This window comes from Rhinolophus hipposideros (genome assembly GCF_964194185.1).
Source record: "Rhinolophus hipposideros genome assembly, chromosome: 2".
Classification (NCBI taxonomy): Eukaryota; Metazoa; Chordata; class Mammalia; order Chiroptera; family Rhinolophidae; genus Rhinolophus; species Rhinolophus hipposideros.
Window position 1 is genome coordinate 54,551,931 of NC_138048.1, and position 17,907 is coordinate 54,569,837.

The following is a 17,907-nucleotide window of genomic DNA, read 5'->3' on the forward strand; positions in this document are numbered from 1 at the left end:
AAATAAGTAATTTAAAACTTACATAGTTGTTGCAAGAAGAGGTCAGATAATTGTTTTTCCTGAGCCATTTGAGAATAAGTTGCTGATACGATGTGGCTCCATGATCCCCAAATACTTTAGTGTATATTTCTTAAAGACAAGGGTATTCTTCTATATAAATGACTGTGCATACATTAATATCAGAAAGGGATATTCTTATATTAATTCCAATTAATGCCCAGACCCATTCATATTTCACCAATTGTCTCAATTATGTTTTTTTATAGGGAAGGATCCAGGATCACACCATACTGTTCTTTGTCATGCCTATTTAATTTTCTTCAATCTTTCCTTGACTTTTACGATCTTGACTCTTTTGACTCTAGTTATTTTGTAGAATGTTCCTCAATTTGGATTTGTTTGATGTCCCCTCTTAGTTAAAATCAGGTTATGTGTTTTTAGCTCAAATATCACACAAGTTGAGAGTGTGTCCTCAGGTGGTGCATAATTTAAATTTGTCCTATTACTGGTGATGTAAAACTTGAATTACTTAATTAAATGGTGTCTGCCAGCTTTCTCTATTGTAAATTTACACTTTTTGTAATTGGTAGTTATTTTGTTAAGAGATACTTTGAAACTATATAAATGAATCATCTTCATCAAATTTTCACCCACTAGTTTTAGTATCCATTGATGTTTCTTGGCTAAATTAATTATTGAGTTGATAGTTGCCAAATGGTGATTTTCTAATTTTATCTTTCCTTCTATATTAATGAATTGCCATTTACTATAAGGAAAAGATATCTTTTCTCCTCATTTATTTATTCATTTACTTATGTCATTATGGACTCATTAATTCCTATTTTATATGATAGGTTATAGTTCATTATTATCATAATTTACTATGATGTTCAAATTGTTATAGATTTATGCAGCAAGAGCCCTTTGAGTTGGCTTTGATATCTTCGTGATTTGACTCCATCATTCTTTGAGTACTTTCTTACTTAATGTCTAGTGGAATATTTTAGCTTATATTATACTTTTCTTGGTCCAGCTTTATTATCAGCTATTTCTTTAGGAATCTTGATTCTTTTGTGGGGGAAAGTACCAAACTTTGTAGTATATGCACATTTTTATTGGGGTTTCACTGCTCCCAGGCCCTCTCAGAGAAGAGAATTAGAAAATATAAGTATAAAAAACAAGCAAGCAAAAAAAAAATATATATATATATAATACACTCATGCATACATATATATGTATATATGATGTATATAAATATATGCATGTATACATATATTAAATACATACACATTTACATCTATATTATTTGTCTGTCTATTGAAAACAATCAATTCATACTGTTGCCTCCAATTCTAATTCAATACCACAAAGTTCATTCTAGTTTCATTTTTATTTATATTTGTAACTTCTTTCTTCAATGAGGAACCTGACGCCCACTAATCTCATTATGTCTACTCCTGTATCAATCCTGCCTGGATATAACCTATCATCCATCACTGCTGATGCTCCCCTCCTTCTCCACCCCCCACTCCCATATAGATACCTTTTCACCTGTTTCACTCTGCTCGGACTCCAACATTTCACACAAGGCCAATGCCACCATAGGAGTCCTTCTCTCCCTTCTTGGGTTCTGACACCTTGCACTTGTCAGTCACCTGTCCATCTTCCTTAGGTTCAAATACCCACAGTGGGCTGCCACCCCCACCCCACCTCACTCAGCCCCCGGCATGGATACCTATCTTGCAATCTGTGTGTGTGTGTGTGTGTGTGTGTGTATGTGTGTGTGTATGAACTATCTGTTAACATCTCTAGCCATTTTGCTATACAGTCATTTGCTACATCTCTTTTTTTTTGGAACTCTATATATTAGGAGTATTAATCTTTGTCTATAATGTAAGTTTCAAACATATTTTCTGATTTTGTCATTAGATTTTTTTCTTTCTTATTTATTTCTGCCACACAAAGTTTTTTTTTTAAATTATTATTTTATGTAACTGAATTTATTACTTTTTTTCTTATTGTTTCTGGATTTTGAATCAATGTTGTGCCCTGATTGCTTTTTAATTGATTGCCTATTTAGGTAGGTGTGTTTTTGTGGGGAAAAAACTGACTCAACTCTCTTCTCACACTTTCAGCTGGTGTCCAAGAGCTGGAATCACGCTTCCTGGTCCCTGGAGATCTATTAATTTTGTCGGGGAACAAGGTGCAAATGCCATGTGATGCTGTTCTGATTGATGGCAGTTGTGTGGTAGATGAAGGCATGCTAACAGGTGCGGTTCTATCTCACAGCTTACCGCCTCTGCTGGCTCTCCCAGGCTCCTCTTCTCCTTGAATGACAATGGCAAAGCTTGGCACTGCTATAGAACTTTCCTATTCCCACAAATCTTACTAACAGTCCTGCCCTGGTTCTATCTGAGAGTTCAAATCAAAGCTGCTTTCTGTGTGCTAAGTTTCACACAGTCGTGACTTTTTGAGTATTTAGCTTTTTCTTCTTGAACAAAGCGTTATTACAACCCTGTCATTTTATCCTAAATTATAGAGGTCATTAGATGTTTCAGAATCATCTATGGCTTTTATGTTTAGTATTTTTATATAAAATATGTCTTCAGGTAAATTTGGAGGGTTTGAAACATTTTTTTTTTAATTTTTTTATTGTGAAATACTGGGGAACCGTGTCTTTTTCCAAGACCCATCAGCTCCGCATCAAGTCATTGTTTTCAATCTAGTTGTGGAGGGCGCAGCTCACTGGCCCATGTGGGAATCGAACTGGTGACATTGGTTTTATGAGCCCCACGCTCTAACCACTGAGCAAACTGGCCGGCCCAAGTTTAAAAATATTTAAGGACATCTCGAAATCCAGACATCAAGCTCTTCACATCTTGCTTTGAAAATGTTGAAAAGTTCATGATGCAGGATTTGGCAAATCTGTTATTTTCAAAATACACACTGGTTATTTTGAACCAACTATATTTCATTTTTAAATAGCATGTCAGAGCGGGGAGGGATCTTAGAGGTCATGGCATCTCATAGATATGGAAACTGAAGTCCAGAAAGAAGTGACTTGTTCAAGGCCACAGTGCTTTGAGTATTCATTTATACATGCATTTATGAGGAGATGGTGTGCCAATATTTCTGTAAGATAAAGAAGAGCCATAAAGTCTTTTTTCAGAGATGGAACAGAAGGCTATGAATACACAGTGATGTACTGTGGTTCCATTTGCAGTCCAAATCAAATCCATTTTTCTTGGGCAGACCACAAAGGCATGAAATGAAAACATAAACGCACATCTTTTTTCCTATGTGAACTTAACAAAACAAACAAAAAAAGCGAAGAAAGCACGACAGGTCTGGTTCCTTCCTCTAAAGAATCCATAGATTTATAAAATTCCTTAGTGCTGGGACTTTTGTAATGCCTCGTACGGGTACAGTTTTCATAATGAAAGTGGCCCAAGTGTACCGGAACATATGTCTGACTTTATACTGCCCACTCTGCAAACACCAGTGGAAGGCTTTGCAAGCTTTGATCTTCAGAACAGGCCATAGCTACTTTCACAACTTCATTTACCACCTGTATTAGCATTTCAACCCTCTGTAATCTGCTCTTCCTCCTGCACTGGCAAAAGTCGCTAATATCCCAACTGCCAAATCCGATGGATTCTTTAAATTTTTTGATGGGCCTCTCTGCTCTTTTTGACTGTTGTCTCTATCTCTTCCTTCTAAAAACTCTCTTTTCCTCAACTTTCCAAGACAATGCTGTCTCTCCAAGTTCTTCTACCACCAACCGCATAGCTCAGCTTCCTGTGCTGTTCCTCTCCTTCCATCTCCTTGGTTGTTGCTGCTTCTCAGGGCTATGTCCTGGTCTTTTTCTCTTTTCACCCAAGCAATCTTGTCTCTTTTCATTGCCTTAATTATCATCTATAAGCTGATGAACTCTGACTAAACATCCCTGGTCAAACCTCTCTCCTGCGCTCCAGACCCAAATAAATTGCTAACTGGCTACATGGCATCTCAGCATGGTATTCCACAAGGCACCTCTAGCTCACAGTGACCAAAAGACAACTCTTCTTTCTACTTTTTATCGCTATATTGATAATGAATGCCACCCTATGCTCATTCTCCCAAGTCGGAAACTAGGAAGCCACTTTCAATCCCTCTGTCCCAATAATCTGCCAATATCAAAATCTTCTGTAAATTTTGTCGTTTTTTACTTTCTTATTCCTCAAATCCAGCAGTTCCTTTCCACTCTCACTGCCAGCGGCCATGGTTCAGATTTCATCTGCTCCAGTGGGAACTCTTGTGACCAGTTACCAATTGGATGTCCAGCCTCTAACCTTGCTAGGCTTTAATTCATTCCCTGTGCTGCAGACAGAGTGCACTCTTATACATAAATACGATACACTCTCCTGAATGAAACAGCTAAACATTTCCCCATCCACCTTCTGACACTAGTGCCAAGAGAAAAACATTTAAACACTGAAACACATGCACTTAAGGCCCTCCATGCTTTGGCTCCTACATAGCTCTCATAGCCCTTTATTTCCAACACCCCACAGCAAGACTGCACAACTTGCTATTCCCTACGTGGTTATTTTCAGTCTATTTTAGCATACATGTTTGATTTTACAATACTCATAGTATGTATAGTACGGCATTATCCTTATTTGTTTACATGTCTGTGTCCTTTTCTGGACAATGAACCTCTTTAAAATAAGAACTATGTTTCTCCTTGTATTCACAATACTGAGGGTTTTCCCTGCCATGGGGCAGGCTCACAAATAAACATTGACCATATAATAAGTGAGTGTATATATGATTTAAATGAGTGAAGGCATCCCACCTCATAAAATGAGATGCTTATTTTCTGTAGGAGAAAGTATTCCAGTCACTAAAACTCCATTACCTAAGATAGAGAGCTCTGTGCCCTGGAAAACACAGAGTGAAGCGGATTACAAACGGCACGTCCTCTTCTGTGGAACAGAGGTTCTCCAGTCCAGGGGAGCTTGCTCCGGGCCCGCGAGAGCGGTGGTACTGCAGACTGGTTAGTTAGCACCAATTACTTCATTTTGTTATTTTAATGAAATATGTTTGTTCAGTTTGTCTAGTGTCTTAAATTTATTAGGTAAGGAGCACTCTTTAGATAACAAATCAAATATATTGAATCTGCGTATTTTAAATCTGGTTTTGAACTGCGGCATATGCCTTTTAAAAATAATAATATTAATGACAATAATCACTATTTGTATGCTTTGTAGTTTACAAACTATTTGTACATATCACACCAGCAGAACAAAGATGCCTACTGTTCCTCCTTTGTACATTAGTAGTCTGGGCGCCACACAATTCAAGTGAAATTTAACAAATCATACAGCCAGTAAGTGACAGAACTGGACCTAACCCCGGCTCTAACCCCACATCCCAAGTTCCTTCTAGGAAGGGCTAGTGAATGAAAACTGGACACTGAGAAGTATTAGAAATTGAGTGCACAAGTATCTACTGAGCCATTTAATTTACATTCAAGTGACTTCAGTATGTACGTGTGTGTATGTGTTTGTGTGTGGGGGTGTAGGTGCGTGCACGCTCATGAGTCATTTCCTTAAAATGCACCTATATTTGGAAAAGCTGTGCTCTGTCCGCAGTCGAGTGCTCTTCTATGTCTGGGATGCACTGAAATTGAAATTAGAGGGAAGGAAGGCCAGAGAGTAATAGGCTCTGAAATAGATATTTCCATTGTGGCCCTTAGGTATTTTCCCAGTTATCCTTTAATTGCATTTGGGTCTAAACACTTTAAATATCTCTAGAGAAAACAAAGGCAATATTGAGGTTTAGGAGAGCACTACAGTAGGATTTGTCACCCTGAGAAGGTGCGGTGTGTGTTTGCCTTTTCAGGATTCAACACTGCAAAGGGGGACCTCGTGAGATCCATTCTCTATCCCAAGCCGATGAATTTCAAGCTATACAGGGATGCCGTCAGGTTCCTCCTGTGCCTCGTAGGGATAGCCACCATCGGGATGATCTACACTTTGTGTGTCTACGTGCTCAGTGGGGTAAGCTGCTTATGTTGTTTTACCACGTGCACACATACACTCACCTTTATGTATTTTATACTCTAGATGTTGACCTCAATCTAAGGTGTGGTTTATAAATCTGGAAAACAAAGCCAAACACTGAAACTTGCCTATATACGCCCAGCTCTCCGATACAAGCAATTCGTCACCAAGTTCCATCGTAACAGTTAGACTTAGTGGGATAAAACTTTGTTAAGTTTGTGGAAGAAATCAGAGGGGGTCTCCCAGGCACCTTCAACTTTTTTTTTGCCCAATTAAAGTGAGTTGGGGTGACAAAGGTTAGTAACATTACATAGGTTTCAGGTGTACAGTTCTGTAAGACATCATCTGTATGTCACATTGTGTGTTCACCATCGAGGCACCTTCAACTTTTGCACCAACCAGGTGATTTACCCTCAGCCTCTAACCTTCAGAGCACTTCTCTAGGTCTCTATCTCTTTAGCCAAGAAGAACTTGTAAGACAGCTCAAATAAAGATGACTCACTTATTTGCTCAAGAAATTCACCTTTCTGAAAGACATGAAGTAATAGTATCACAAAGATTAACGCTACTTCAACAACTAGAGAGTAAATTCGGAGATCAAAACAAGGAAAAGGCATCTCAGATTTAAGCAGCTGACACTGCTCTTAAAAGGAACCTTAGCCTTTTAAAGAATATAGAAGCAGCAGAAAAGTCTCTACAGACCTGAATTCACTTACTTCCCCCACCTGAGGTATTTTCTCTTGAGACTTGTTACTGAGCTTCAGTAGGAGAATACTCGATTTGCCCAAAGATGCTCAACATCACTAATCATCAGAGAAACGCAAATAAAAGCCACAATGGGATACAACCTTACACCTGTCTGATTGGCTATCATCAAACAACAAATGTTGGCGAGGATGTGGAGAAAAGGGAACCCTTGTGCACTATTGGTAGGATTGCAGATTGGTGCAGCCACTATGGAAAACAGTATGGAGGTTCCTCAAAAAATTAAAAATAGAACTGCCTCATGACCCAGCAATTCCACTTCTGGATATTTATCCAAAGAAATCCAAAACAATAATTTGAAAATATATATGTACCCCTATGTTTACTGCAGTACTGTTCGCAACAGCCAAGATGTGGAAACAACCAAAATGCCCATCAATAGACAGTTGAATAAATTGTGGTACATTTGTACAATGGAGTATTGTTCTGTCATAAAAAAAGAATGAAGTCTTACCATTTGCAGCAACATGGATGGACCTAGAGGATATTATGCTAAGTGAAATAAGTCAGACTGAGAAAGACAAGTACCATATGATCTCACTTATATGTAGAATCTAAAGAACAGAATAAACGAACTAACAAAACAGAAATACACTCATAGATACAGAGAACAAACTGATGTTTGCTAGATGGAATGGGGTTAGGGGAAGGGTAAGAAAGGTGAAGGAATTAGGAAATACAAATTAATAGTCACAAAATAGTCACAGGGATATGAAATACAGTATGGGGAATATACTCAATAAAGTTATGAAGACTATGTAGGGTGTCAGATGGATACTGGACTTATCAGAGGGATCACTTCATAGATTATACAAATGCCTAACCACTGCACTGTACACCTCAGATTAATCTAAAATAACATTGAAAGTAATATATACAGTCATGGGATGTAAAATACAGCATAGGGAATATAGTCAATAGTATTGTAATAGCTATGTACGGTGTCAGATGGGTAGTAGACTTGTTGGGATTATCACTTTGTGAGGGGTGTAAATATCTAATCATTATATTTTGAACACCTGAAACTAAAAAAATAAAAAAAAAAAGAATACCTTCCCAAATAGGAACAGTTTCTTTTAGGAAGAGCACTATACCCTATTGGTATTAAAAATCAAAATGAAGCAGAAAATACCACTGGAAACAAACGATAACTTCTTCACATACTATTTCAAAAAACCTATTTAGTAAAGCTAAATATTAAAGAATATGCACATTATTGCAGGAATTTTAGGAATTGAATATATTCCTATTTTCCTATTATATCCTCAATGGCAGTAAAGATATGAGAATCTACTGATAAGTCTCAGGTTACCGCTTAAAGACCTACTACTATTTCCAGGTCATGAATTTGCTTTCTACCAAACTCATGGCAGTGTTAAAAACTAATATTGAAAGGTGGACTATTTATTAAGTAAATTGCTAAATAAGTTAAAAAACAAAATAAAACAAAACAAAACTTTGTTAAGTTATCAACATGCTTCTACTCTTGCATACTTTTCCTTACATTATTTTTTTGTTTTCAGTCTGAGAATATATTTATTCCAATAATGTAGTATTGCATAGCTATGAAATGAGGAATTTAAAACCCAGATACCCAGTACTGGTGAAGGTACATGGCAAAGTGGTACACTGTTCTCTGCTGGTAGCATATAAATCGTTACAAGCCTTCTCATTGCACTTTGGCAAAATGTGTCGAGAGCCACAAACATGTTCATACCCTTTGACCCATATTTGACCTGCTCATCGTATTTCTAGGAATTTGACCTGAACAAGTAAACAAAAAGAAGGAAAAACTCATATGCACAAGCCATGCATGACTGATTTATCTATAATAGTGAGAGAGTAATGTATCTTCCAGGAACCTCTGGAAGAGGTGGTGAGGAAAGCCCTGGATATCATCACAATTGCAGTTCCTCCTGCTCTGCCGGCTGCCCTGACCACAGGTATTATCTATGCCCAGAGGAGGCTGAAGAAGAGAGGCATCTTTTGCATCAGCCCCCAGAGGATCAACGTATGTGGACAATTAAACCTTGTCTGCTTTGACAAGGTATGTGTGTCTCATCCCTACTTTTATCATCATTGCCACCATGTACAGGTGCTTTAGACTCTTCTACAGCAGGAAACATAGGATGTGGGTACCTGACTTCATTTTATATCTGGTTCGCTGTGTGATATTGGAAAGATACGTCTCTTCAGCTCTCAGATTCTAGGGTTTAAGGAAGGGAGAGTAGGTACTGAATAGGTGAATCTTTTAGGGTCCTTCCAGCTCCAATAGTCTGTGAAACACAATTAAAAAAGCAGTCTGTGCCTCTACAGTCAAAACCCTCATACAAAGGACAACATTTAAACCTTTACTATGGTTACTGCTGTATCCCTAATGTTAAGAATATTGCATGGCACAGTCGGTGCTCAATAAATATTTATTGAATGAATAAATGAATAAAAAAGGGAAGACTATATTTAGCTGTGCCTTACTATGAGACTTGGTTACAATAAAGTCCCAAATCAAACCCTTATATATTTTTCCATCTGCAGTGTATTGCTTAGTTATCCTTGATTATATGCCAGTTACTACTTTCTCTTGAATCTATTCTTTTAGTCTGCATACACATACGCTGGGGTGAAGGTGGGAGCTGTGACAGGATAAGACAGAAATGAAGGGGTGTTTTGTGCCTGAGTCTTACTTTATAGAGGTGACTGAGTGATGACAGGGAGAAGTCAATGCCATTGAAAAAAAAAATTAATGTTACTCACAGTCCCCCCAGAAAGAAGAGGCACAGCTCACCATGCAGGGCCACAGAAGCAATGCCAGGTTTTGTTCAGGAAGCAAAGCAGGAGTGAGGGGACTGCTTATGTCATGGCCTTTATTGGGGTTTCTACAGGAAAGGCAAGACATGGCAGGCTAAGCAGCTGATGATTGGCTAATCTGAATGATTTTGATGAGTTTTGGGCTATAGGGTTGGTCTTTAGTTGTCTGATACTTGGCCCTGGGATGATTAAGACAGAGCAATATTGTCTCCTGGGGTGTATGGCCCAACAGAGGAGGTGTGACTCCCCACTGGTTAGTTTGCATGTCAGAGGTATGCTCTTGGCGGGACCTGTGCTACCTCCAAGAGTGGACTTGCCCTGAGGAGGTAGTCTCTCTCCAATTAGAAAGGTTTTTTAAGATGTCAAAACATCACGATATATAGAAAATTTAAAAATATGTGCAATACAAGGGCATTGTAGGCAGTGAAATATGCGCAAAGGCATAGAGTCAGGAGAGCAATGGAGTGCAGTTTTGACCAGAGTAGGGCATTCGTATGGGAGAAGGTGTTTGTAGACCTTGAATGTCTGGCTAAGAAATTTTTACATACTCTTTAGGTAGTGGGAAGCCATTGAAGGTTTTAATTTTTATTGTTGACTTTTCTTTCCTTAATTTTTTTATTGTGGTAAAATATACATAACATAAAACTTACCATTTAAATCATTGTTAAGGGGTTTTAAGTACATTCCCATTGTTGTACAACCATCACTACCATCCATCTCCAGAACTTTTTTCATCTTTCCAAACATAAAATCTGTGCCCATTAAACAGTACATTGAAGGTTTCTGACAGCAGAGAATTAATGGGATCAGAGCTGTATTATATAATTATTGGAATATCAGAGACCAAGAACAGAAAGCTAACATGGCTCTTGCCACCATTTCAAAATTATTTTGTGATCAAACTAACATCATAAGGAAAGACATTTTATTTATGAGATCATAGTATTCTTGGACTTAGGGAAAAACCAAACAAACAGATCGGGACAGATCATTGTGATAAGAATTCAAATATAAAATAGATAATTATAAATATCATTACTTTCAGCTCTTATTCTATGCCAGATATTAAACTAAGCACTTTTTTTTATTATTATCTCCTTCAATCTTCACGACAACCCTACATGATTGTAACCATGTTGCAGAGAAGGGCTCTGATGTTTAGAGGGGTTACATAATTTGCCCAGGTCACACAGCTGGTGTTTTAACCCAGTCCAAGCTCTTCATCGTTATACTGCCCTGAGAGAATACCAACCCACCTTTTAACCAAATTTATGTGTCAAACAGCAAACCATTTCTTTAGAACAGTTAAAAATTCTTCTACTGCCATTACTTATTTCTGATGGCATGCTTTTAACTTCTGCTATAAAAACTGGGACTCACATTTTATAGCTCTTACAGGCTTACCAAGGACTTCCCCATCCATTTAGCCTCAACACAAGCCTCTGAAATATGTAAGGCAGACATGGTTTTCTTCCTTATCACTGAGAACACTAAAGTACAAAGAGATTAAGTGCCAGCTTATTATATAGCGGGTATGAGTTCAGCCAATCTTCCCCCAGGACCCCAGATAGCCACCTTATTGTATCCCTGCTTGAAGTGCTGATCTCGATAAAATTTTGTGACATGTTTTCCTATTAGAACATACCGTATTGGTCTTTACAGTGGGGAGCTAGCTATTCAGAGTGAACTGAGTGTTTATTTCCGTTTAGACAGGCACCTTAACAAGGGATGGCTTGGATCTCTGGGGAGTGGTGCCCTGCGATAAGAACGGGTGAGTACTGTCAGCGTCAAAACGTCAAAACCTGTACAGAATTTTTATGGGTTTATTTGAGCAAAAACTGGCAAGTGCCAGGAAGCAAGATCTCAACTGCTCCCGAGAATAACAATTTTGCAGCTTCTTTTATGCATTTAAAATTAAGGAGGGAACATAAGGAAGATTACTTGGAGGTGGGAGAAAGTAAGGTAAGGATTGGATTACAAGATGGTTAACACGATTATGTGCTCTCTTGAGAGTGGTCATGCTTATTCAAAGGTGTTGTAACCTAGATGCACAAAAACAATGGACAGGGCTTGCTTATGGCAAAGGAAACCTTGTACTAAAGAAGTTATAGGACCAGGGTGTGACTACCCACCATGACCTTCCCAGGTGGGAATTAATGTCAGATCACCCTGTGAGGTTACTCTCCATAGAAGCCCCTTTTTTTTTGGTCTACAGTGTCTTGGACTAAATGCCCTGTAGTTTCTCTTTTCCCAGAATTCAGCATTTTCTTATGAAAAGAAATAACGGAGACATTTCAGCTTCGGCTTTGATGAGCAGTGATTGCCAGAGTCACTTCATTTAATTTCCCTTCTTGAACGCTTCCACTAATATTTTGCATTAAAACATGCATGTTTTCCCCCACCTCAGACCTTCCTCCATGCCACTCAGAAACCCAGGAGGTGAAGGGGAAGTTTTGACACTGCATTCAAACTTTTGCTAAAATGTAATCTAGTCAGGGGCCTGCTGTAGTTGGACCAGTGTACCTAATTTGGACAACACCAGCACATTGTCCTTCAGGGAAGCAACATTTCTTGTACAAACTGAAGACTTTCAGTGTGCTAGGTGTGCTAGTACTCACTTGTGTACACTGAATTTCTGTCATAGAAACATCTGTGGAACTGGAGCTACTGTACTCATTTTCTTTGGTATTGTAGTTCTGAGAACTTCACCTTTGGCTGTTGCAAACTCCTTAGTTTGGGCCGTTTTCAGCTCCACGTGTTGAAGATTTGCACATTCCTCTCGTGGCGCCCTCTTGTGGCCACGCCTGAGTGTACTTCTCTGCCTGCTTATTCTTTCCACTACCATCTCCAGTGTGATCAGAACAGGAAACAGTTGAATTTTTTTTTTAATGAAAGTGTTTCCCTCTCACACTTACAAATTAATCACAAAGCATTTTTTTCATAAAAGGTGCATTGTGGTTCCTCTGTATATGCAGATGACACAAATTTATCCATAAAATATTTTAATTACAGGTGTCTAATATATTTTTCATATTAAAACATTAATATAAAATATTTATAAAGAAGTCTACTTCCTGGGTTAAAAAATTAATCCTGGGGCCTCTAAGCACTTTAGTCTACAGAAGCAGCCCTTTATAAATTTTAAACTTTCTAAAGTTTTTTTTATTTTCCCTCAACAATGGCTTTGCATATATACCTGGTCTCCTTGTTCATTAATATTTTTCTGCTTCAGGTTCTACAAAAAGTGTATACATTTATTGAAATATGTGAGCATCTTGAGAGCATTTTTATTCTTATTTTTATTTGTGTCTCTAATGCTGTAGCACCATGCCAAGTACATATTGTATATGCATAGCAAATATTTATTCATTTGAAATGAACTAAACTAGTTCCATCTTTTGAATGCTCTTCTACTTATTGAATTGACATCTAGCTTATTTACCAAGTTTTCTGTTTCTAAAAGCAACTTGTCAAATTTAAATAAAAACAATTGATATAACATTTAAGTTATTGGTTAATTAGGCCCACCGCTCTTCCTCTCTGCCTTCCTTCAAAAAGGTCAAAGTTGGCTTAAAATGACTAAATGAAAAATTAAACTTTTTTATTTAATTGTCAAATTTAATTCATAACGAGAGAAAACGGATTCAGGTCTAAGTAAGAAGTCAGCACCTAACCAATAGGCTATTAAATATCTCCCTCTGAAAGGTGAGCTCATCTCTTATAATTCTCATCTTTTCCAAAAAAGTCCTGCCCAATGTGCCGGATACTTCAAGAACCGTCGGAACACTACCTAGGCTACCTGAGCTTCATAAATTATAAGCATTCAAATAAAAACACAATGACAGGATGACAGAGAGTTCTATTTATTTGTTGTGCAAACCAGAGCCTGGCCCAATTTTGAGGAACTCAGAATTACGTATTCAGAATTACCTACTGAAGACAGTGTGTGTGCCATCTTAAAAATAAGATTCCTTCTTTCCTGATCTGTGTTTGCTTTTCAGTGTGAGCTTAAGCTTTTGTGTTAATCACACTGCTGGTGATCACTTCCTTTTAGATGTTTACTAAAACACCAGGAACATGTTATAAACCACCAAGGTAACTTGATCCTTTGATATGTAATAATAAATACGATTAACAGGGTCAGTAATCAGCCAAGAGGTTTTGAACTCTTAGAGATGCTTGAATGAAGAAGCTAAGAAGAAATATGGCTGAATTATGAGTTAACACTGTGATATGGATGCTTTTAAGAACAAAAGGCTAGAGCAAACTAAGGCAGCATTTACATAAATGCACTGTCCGTAGCATGAGAAATAATATGAGTAATCTGACCCTGGAGATCACATTTTAAGATAAACTATGACATAGTAACTTTTTCAAGAAAGAGTAGTTAGAAAGGTGAATGGTTTGGGAACTGCAGATTGAAGGCACAGCTAGAGGTTCCTGTGTAACTCCAGGGAAGGGAGGGTACTGCAGAGCTGGTCTACAGAAGTTGACATCTAGGGGAAGGAGAGCAAGTAGATTCTATTTTCATTGGCTACAAGAAGCAGAGTTTGCCTTGATACAGGAAATAACTTCTGCCATCAGAAGTCTTCCTAGGATAGACTGCTTTGTGAACCATCTACTGCGCTACACATTTAAGAAGGGACTAACAACAAGGTTGCAGAGGACATTCCTCTAATGGGCCAGAGGCTGAACTTGATCACTTCAACCCTGAATTAGTGAAAACACCCTGCATGTGACATTTGAGTTGTATCTCAGTAGGTTAAATGGAGCCATTTTCTATAGGGAGCTATGGTAATGATGGCTGCAATATGGACACTAGATGCCAGGGGGGAAAAGGGGGATGCAGGGTCCTTTTAAAAAATATTTTTTAGAGTTTATTTCTTTGCCATTATGGTCTTTCAAATTTCCAGTATGAAGTCATTCATTTATTCACTAATACATTTGTTGACTGCCTAATTTTAACCAAACATCACATATGTTGGAGAGAGAGAGATACAGGAGACACAGCCATGCCCGGAAGGATTGACTGAGGGAGATATATGTGTATACAAATAGCCGTAGCATCAGCGAGGCTGTTCTGTCTCACAGCATTGGAAATAAAGTGGTCTGGTAGTGGGAGTGGGAGTGGGGGGTGCTTAAAATTAAGGGTGATACTTCTAGTTCCTTCCATGACTCTGGAATTAAATCAGGACCAGAGAAAGGGTAAGGGAAAGAGGGAAGAAAGAGCTTGAAAAACAAATCTTTCTCATACCCATTAAACTCATGTATGGATGATGGCTGAATGAAGCACTATTTGGGGGGGTGAAGAGTGGGTATGTAATGTAAGAAATCATATTTTTAATAAGATAGTCACCTCCAGAAGCTCCATTTCGGCATGGAGTAATAGGACTGAAGCCCCTTTCTTTTTTTCCTTTAGTTTCCAGGAAGTCCACAGCTTTGCCTCAGGCAAGGCTTTGCCATGGGGCCCACTGTGTGCCGCCATGGCTAGCTGCCATTCTCTGATACTTCTCAATGGGACCATCCAGGGAGACCCTCTGGATCTCAAAATGTTTGAAGCCACCACTTGGGTAAGTCTCTGGTCTGAAGAGAATCTATGAAACTTCTTCAATGTCAGAACAGCACAGGTTTTATCACTGCTATTCAATATTTATAAAGTGTGAGGTCTCCAATATGGAGTACATATAGCAGTGAGAGATAAACCAATCTAAGCCTGGTTTTCTCCTATGCACATTATATCTCCATTGTAGGGTTGTTGTGAGGGTTAAATGGAATAATGCAATTAAAACATTCCTGGTACTGTGCCTGGCACACATTACAGGCTCAATAGTATTAATGTAATAATGATTATTAAATAACTATTAGCCACATCTTCAGATTGTAACATGAGCAATGTCTGGTTTCAAAGTTTTCTAGAACATGAAGATTAGGAAACATCACAGTCCCCCATGCTTAGATAACTCATTGTTACCAGGAGTTTTATTTGTGTTGATTTTGTTTTATAAGACTGGAAACAATAAAAAGGAAAATATGAGAGCTTTTGTTGAGAGGTTGAAGTAGATTTAAGAGCAAGTGCTGTCATTCAGGAAGAAGAATCTGCCTTCCTTTGGTTCTAGTTTTAGCTCTGTTCTAACTGACTGCTTGACCAGCTTGTCGAGTCATCTCTCTTGTTGGACCTTGGCTCTCATGACCTTAAAATGAGGGGATAGGAGTAGACCAGTGTTCACATAAAACAAAACAAAAAAGCTAGAATCTTTTCTTAAAAGGAAACCTTATTCAGAAGCACCTTATAAAAAAAGAATAGTTGGAGTTACTCTGGTTGAGATAGAAGATGGGGAGTAAAGATAAAGCTTAGGGAACACACATCCCCGCCTACTTAGCCACAGCCCACCAGCACCCCTTGCAGCCTAGTGAAGCTCTGGGCCCCACTGAAGGAGACAATCTTTAGGGTCCCTTTCAACTTTAGTAGGACATCATTCTAAAGCAGTCTGATATGGCTTTGCCAATCCTCCATCCCTCTGGGTTACTGTTTCTGTCTCTTTAAGTAGGGATTGCAATTTCCTCTCTGAGATTTTTTTTCAGCCACTCAATAAGATGATTACAAAGCATTTTGACATCTTTGGGTAAAAGGTTGTTTTGACTATAACTTAGTGTCATTATTATGGCAATTACTGAGCGTTTACTGAACATCAACCATGTACATCCACAGTCCCTGCTGTGCCATACCCTGAGGACTATCGATCCAAATTAGACAGAGAGGGAAGAGCAGGAAAGGCGGTGAACTCCAGGGAACGAAAGACAGCAAGGTTCTTCCTCACACACAATAAGTCTGGCTATTCATGCTCATTATTTTCAAATTAAGATCTTCAGAAATGGAGACCGAGCCCTTTATACAGCACATTCCAACAGAGAAAGCAGGATAAATTGAATGAATAATTCAGAAGTATCTGCCCTTCAAGTTCTACAGTATTTTCAATGCATTATTTTTTTTCTGTGGCAAAATAAGACTCGTTCACTTCCATCTAAGGGAGGAGACAACAAGCATACATTGAGGTGGTCTGAGGGTTTTTTCCAGGGAAGGGTTTGAGCCTAGTATCAGTGGATGAACAGGATATAAATCTCTACAATGAAGTATCCCATTTGTCAAATAGGAAATGACTATATCTGGGGAAGATTTCAACATCAAGGAAGTGCCAGCACATGCCATGGTAATTAAGCCCTGCAAAACAGCCAGCCAGGTAAGCCTTCATTGCTATGTACCCCACAATACCAAAACTCAAGGGGGAAAGTACCATCAGGTCCACAATTTTGAAAGATCACAGATGGATTTTCAACATAGGAGACTTAAAACAGTGTAGTAGATAAACGCTGTGCCTGCTCCCTTCCGTGAACACATTAAAATTACAACTAAATTATAGAAGAATCAACCTGAAGAACTATCCAAAGTCCAGCTGAAAAGAAGTTTTATAACTGAAAATATAAAGAGGAACCTACGTCAACACTAGTGGGAGGGGCAGAGTCACGGAATGAGCCCCACACCTGTGTGTGGTGGTTGAGAATCAGTCACCCTGGTTCCTCCCAGAGGAGTGAGGGACCTCAGGCCCCCACACAAGTCTCCCCTGCCTGAAGTAGTGGTGCTGAGAAGAGGAGCCCCAACAATATCTAGCTGTGAAAAACAGTGGGGATTCTAACTGTCTGGGTGGAAGGCTTTGGGGAAACCAAAATGTCCTTTTAAATGGCCAGCACACAGGCTCACTCGCATGTACTCACTTTGGGCTCCAGCGGAGGGATGGTGACTTGTTGGGCCTCGGAGACGTGGTGGGTGGCAGACTGAGGTGTGTGACTTCAAGGGGAGGACTAGAGGACAGTTGAAATTTTCCCAGTGAGAGGTCCACCTTTCATGCAGCCAGCAGGTGGACGCCATCTTTTCTGTGTTGAGGCTTCCCCTTCCGGCCAAATCTGAATCTGATTGGCCTAGTGAGTTCTGCTGCTCAGCTCTGCTGACTCACTGGGAACCTGCCCCACCCAACTCCTGGTCTGCAGAGGCACTTTTCTTCTGAGAGCAACCAGCTGTGCCCCCATTGCACTCTTTCTTGGAAAACTATCCAGCAAACCCCAGGCAGGCAGTGTGGGGACAAAGCCCCAAAAAGCAGTTTCCAGGCTCTCGGCCTCACATAGAAAGGTTCTGGCTCGGGTAGTAAATGGCCATCAACTGTGATCAGATGGCCAGCAGCTGTGGCTAGTTGGCCGTCAGCTGTGACCCGTAAGCCATTGGCCACTAATATAA

At 39.0% G+C, this 17,907-nt stretch overlaps 1 protein-coding gene across 6 annotated transcripts in view; it reads left to right on the forward strand.

The window, feature by feature from the left end:
* The window catches only part of ATP13A4 (ATPase 13A4), a 136,316-nt gene that overhangs the window by 72,224 nt on the left and 46,185 nt on the right, over positions 1–17,907 (forward strand). For all 6 annotated transcript variants that reach the window (XM_081072700.1, XM_081072701.1, XM_081072702.1 and 3 more), the window contains 7 exons: positions 2,136–2,270; positions 4,868–5,038; positions 5,887–6,044; positions 8,671–8,859; positions 11,330–11,391; positions 15,040–15,190; positions 16,772–16,858. In XM_081072700.1, the coding sequence (XP_080928826.1) occupies positions 2,136–2,270; positions 4,868–5,038; positions 5,887–6,044; positions 8,671–8,859; positions 11,330–11,391; positions 15,040–15,190; positions 16,772–16,858 (953 nt within the window). The remainder of the gene's footprint in view (positions 1–2,135; positions 2,271–4,867; positions 5,039–5,886; positions 6,045–8,670; positions 8,860–11,329; positions 11,392–15,039; positions 15,191–16,771; positions 16,859–17,907) is intronic.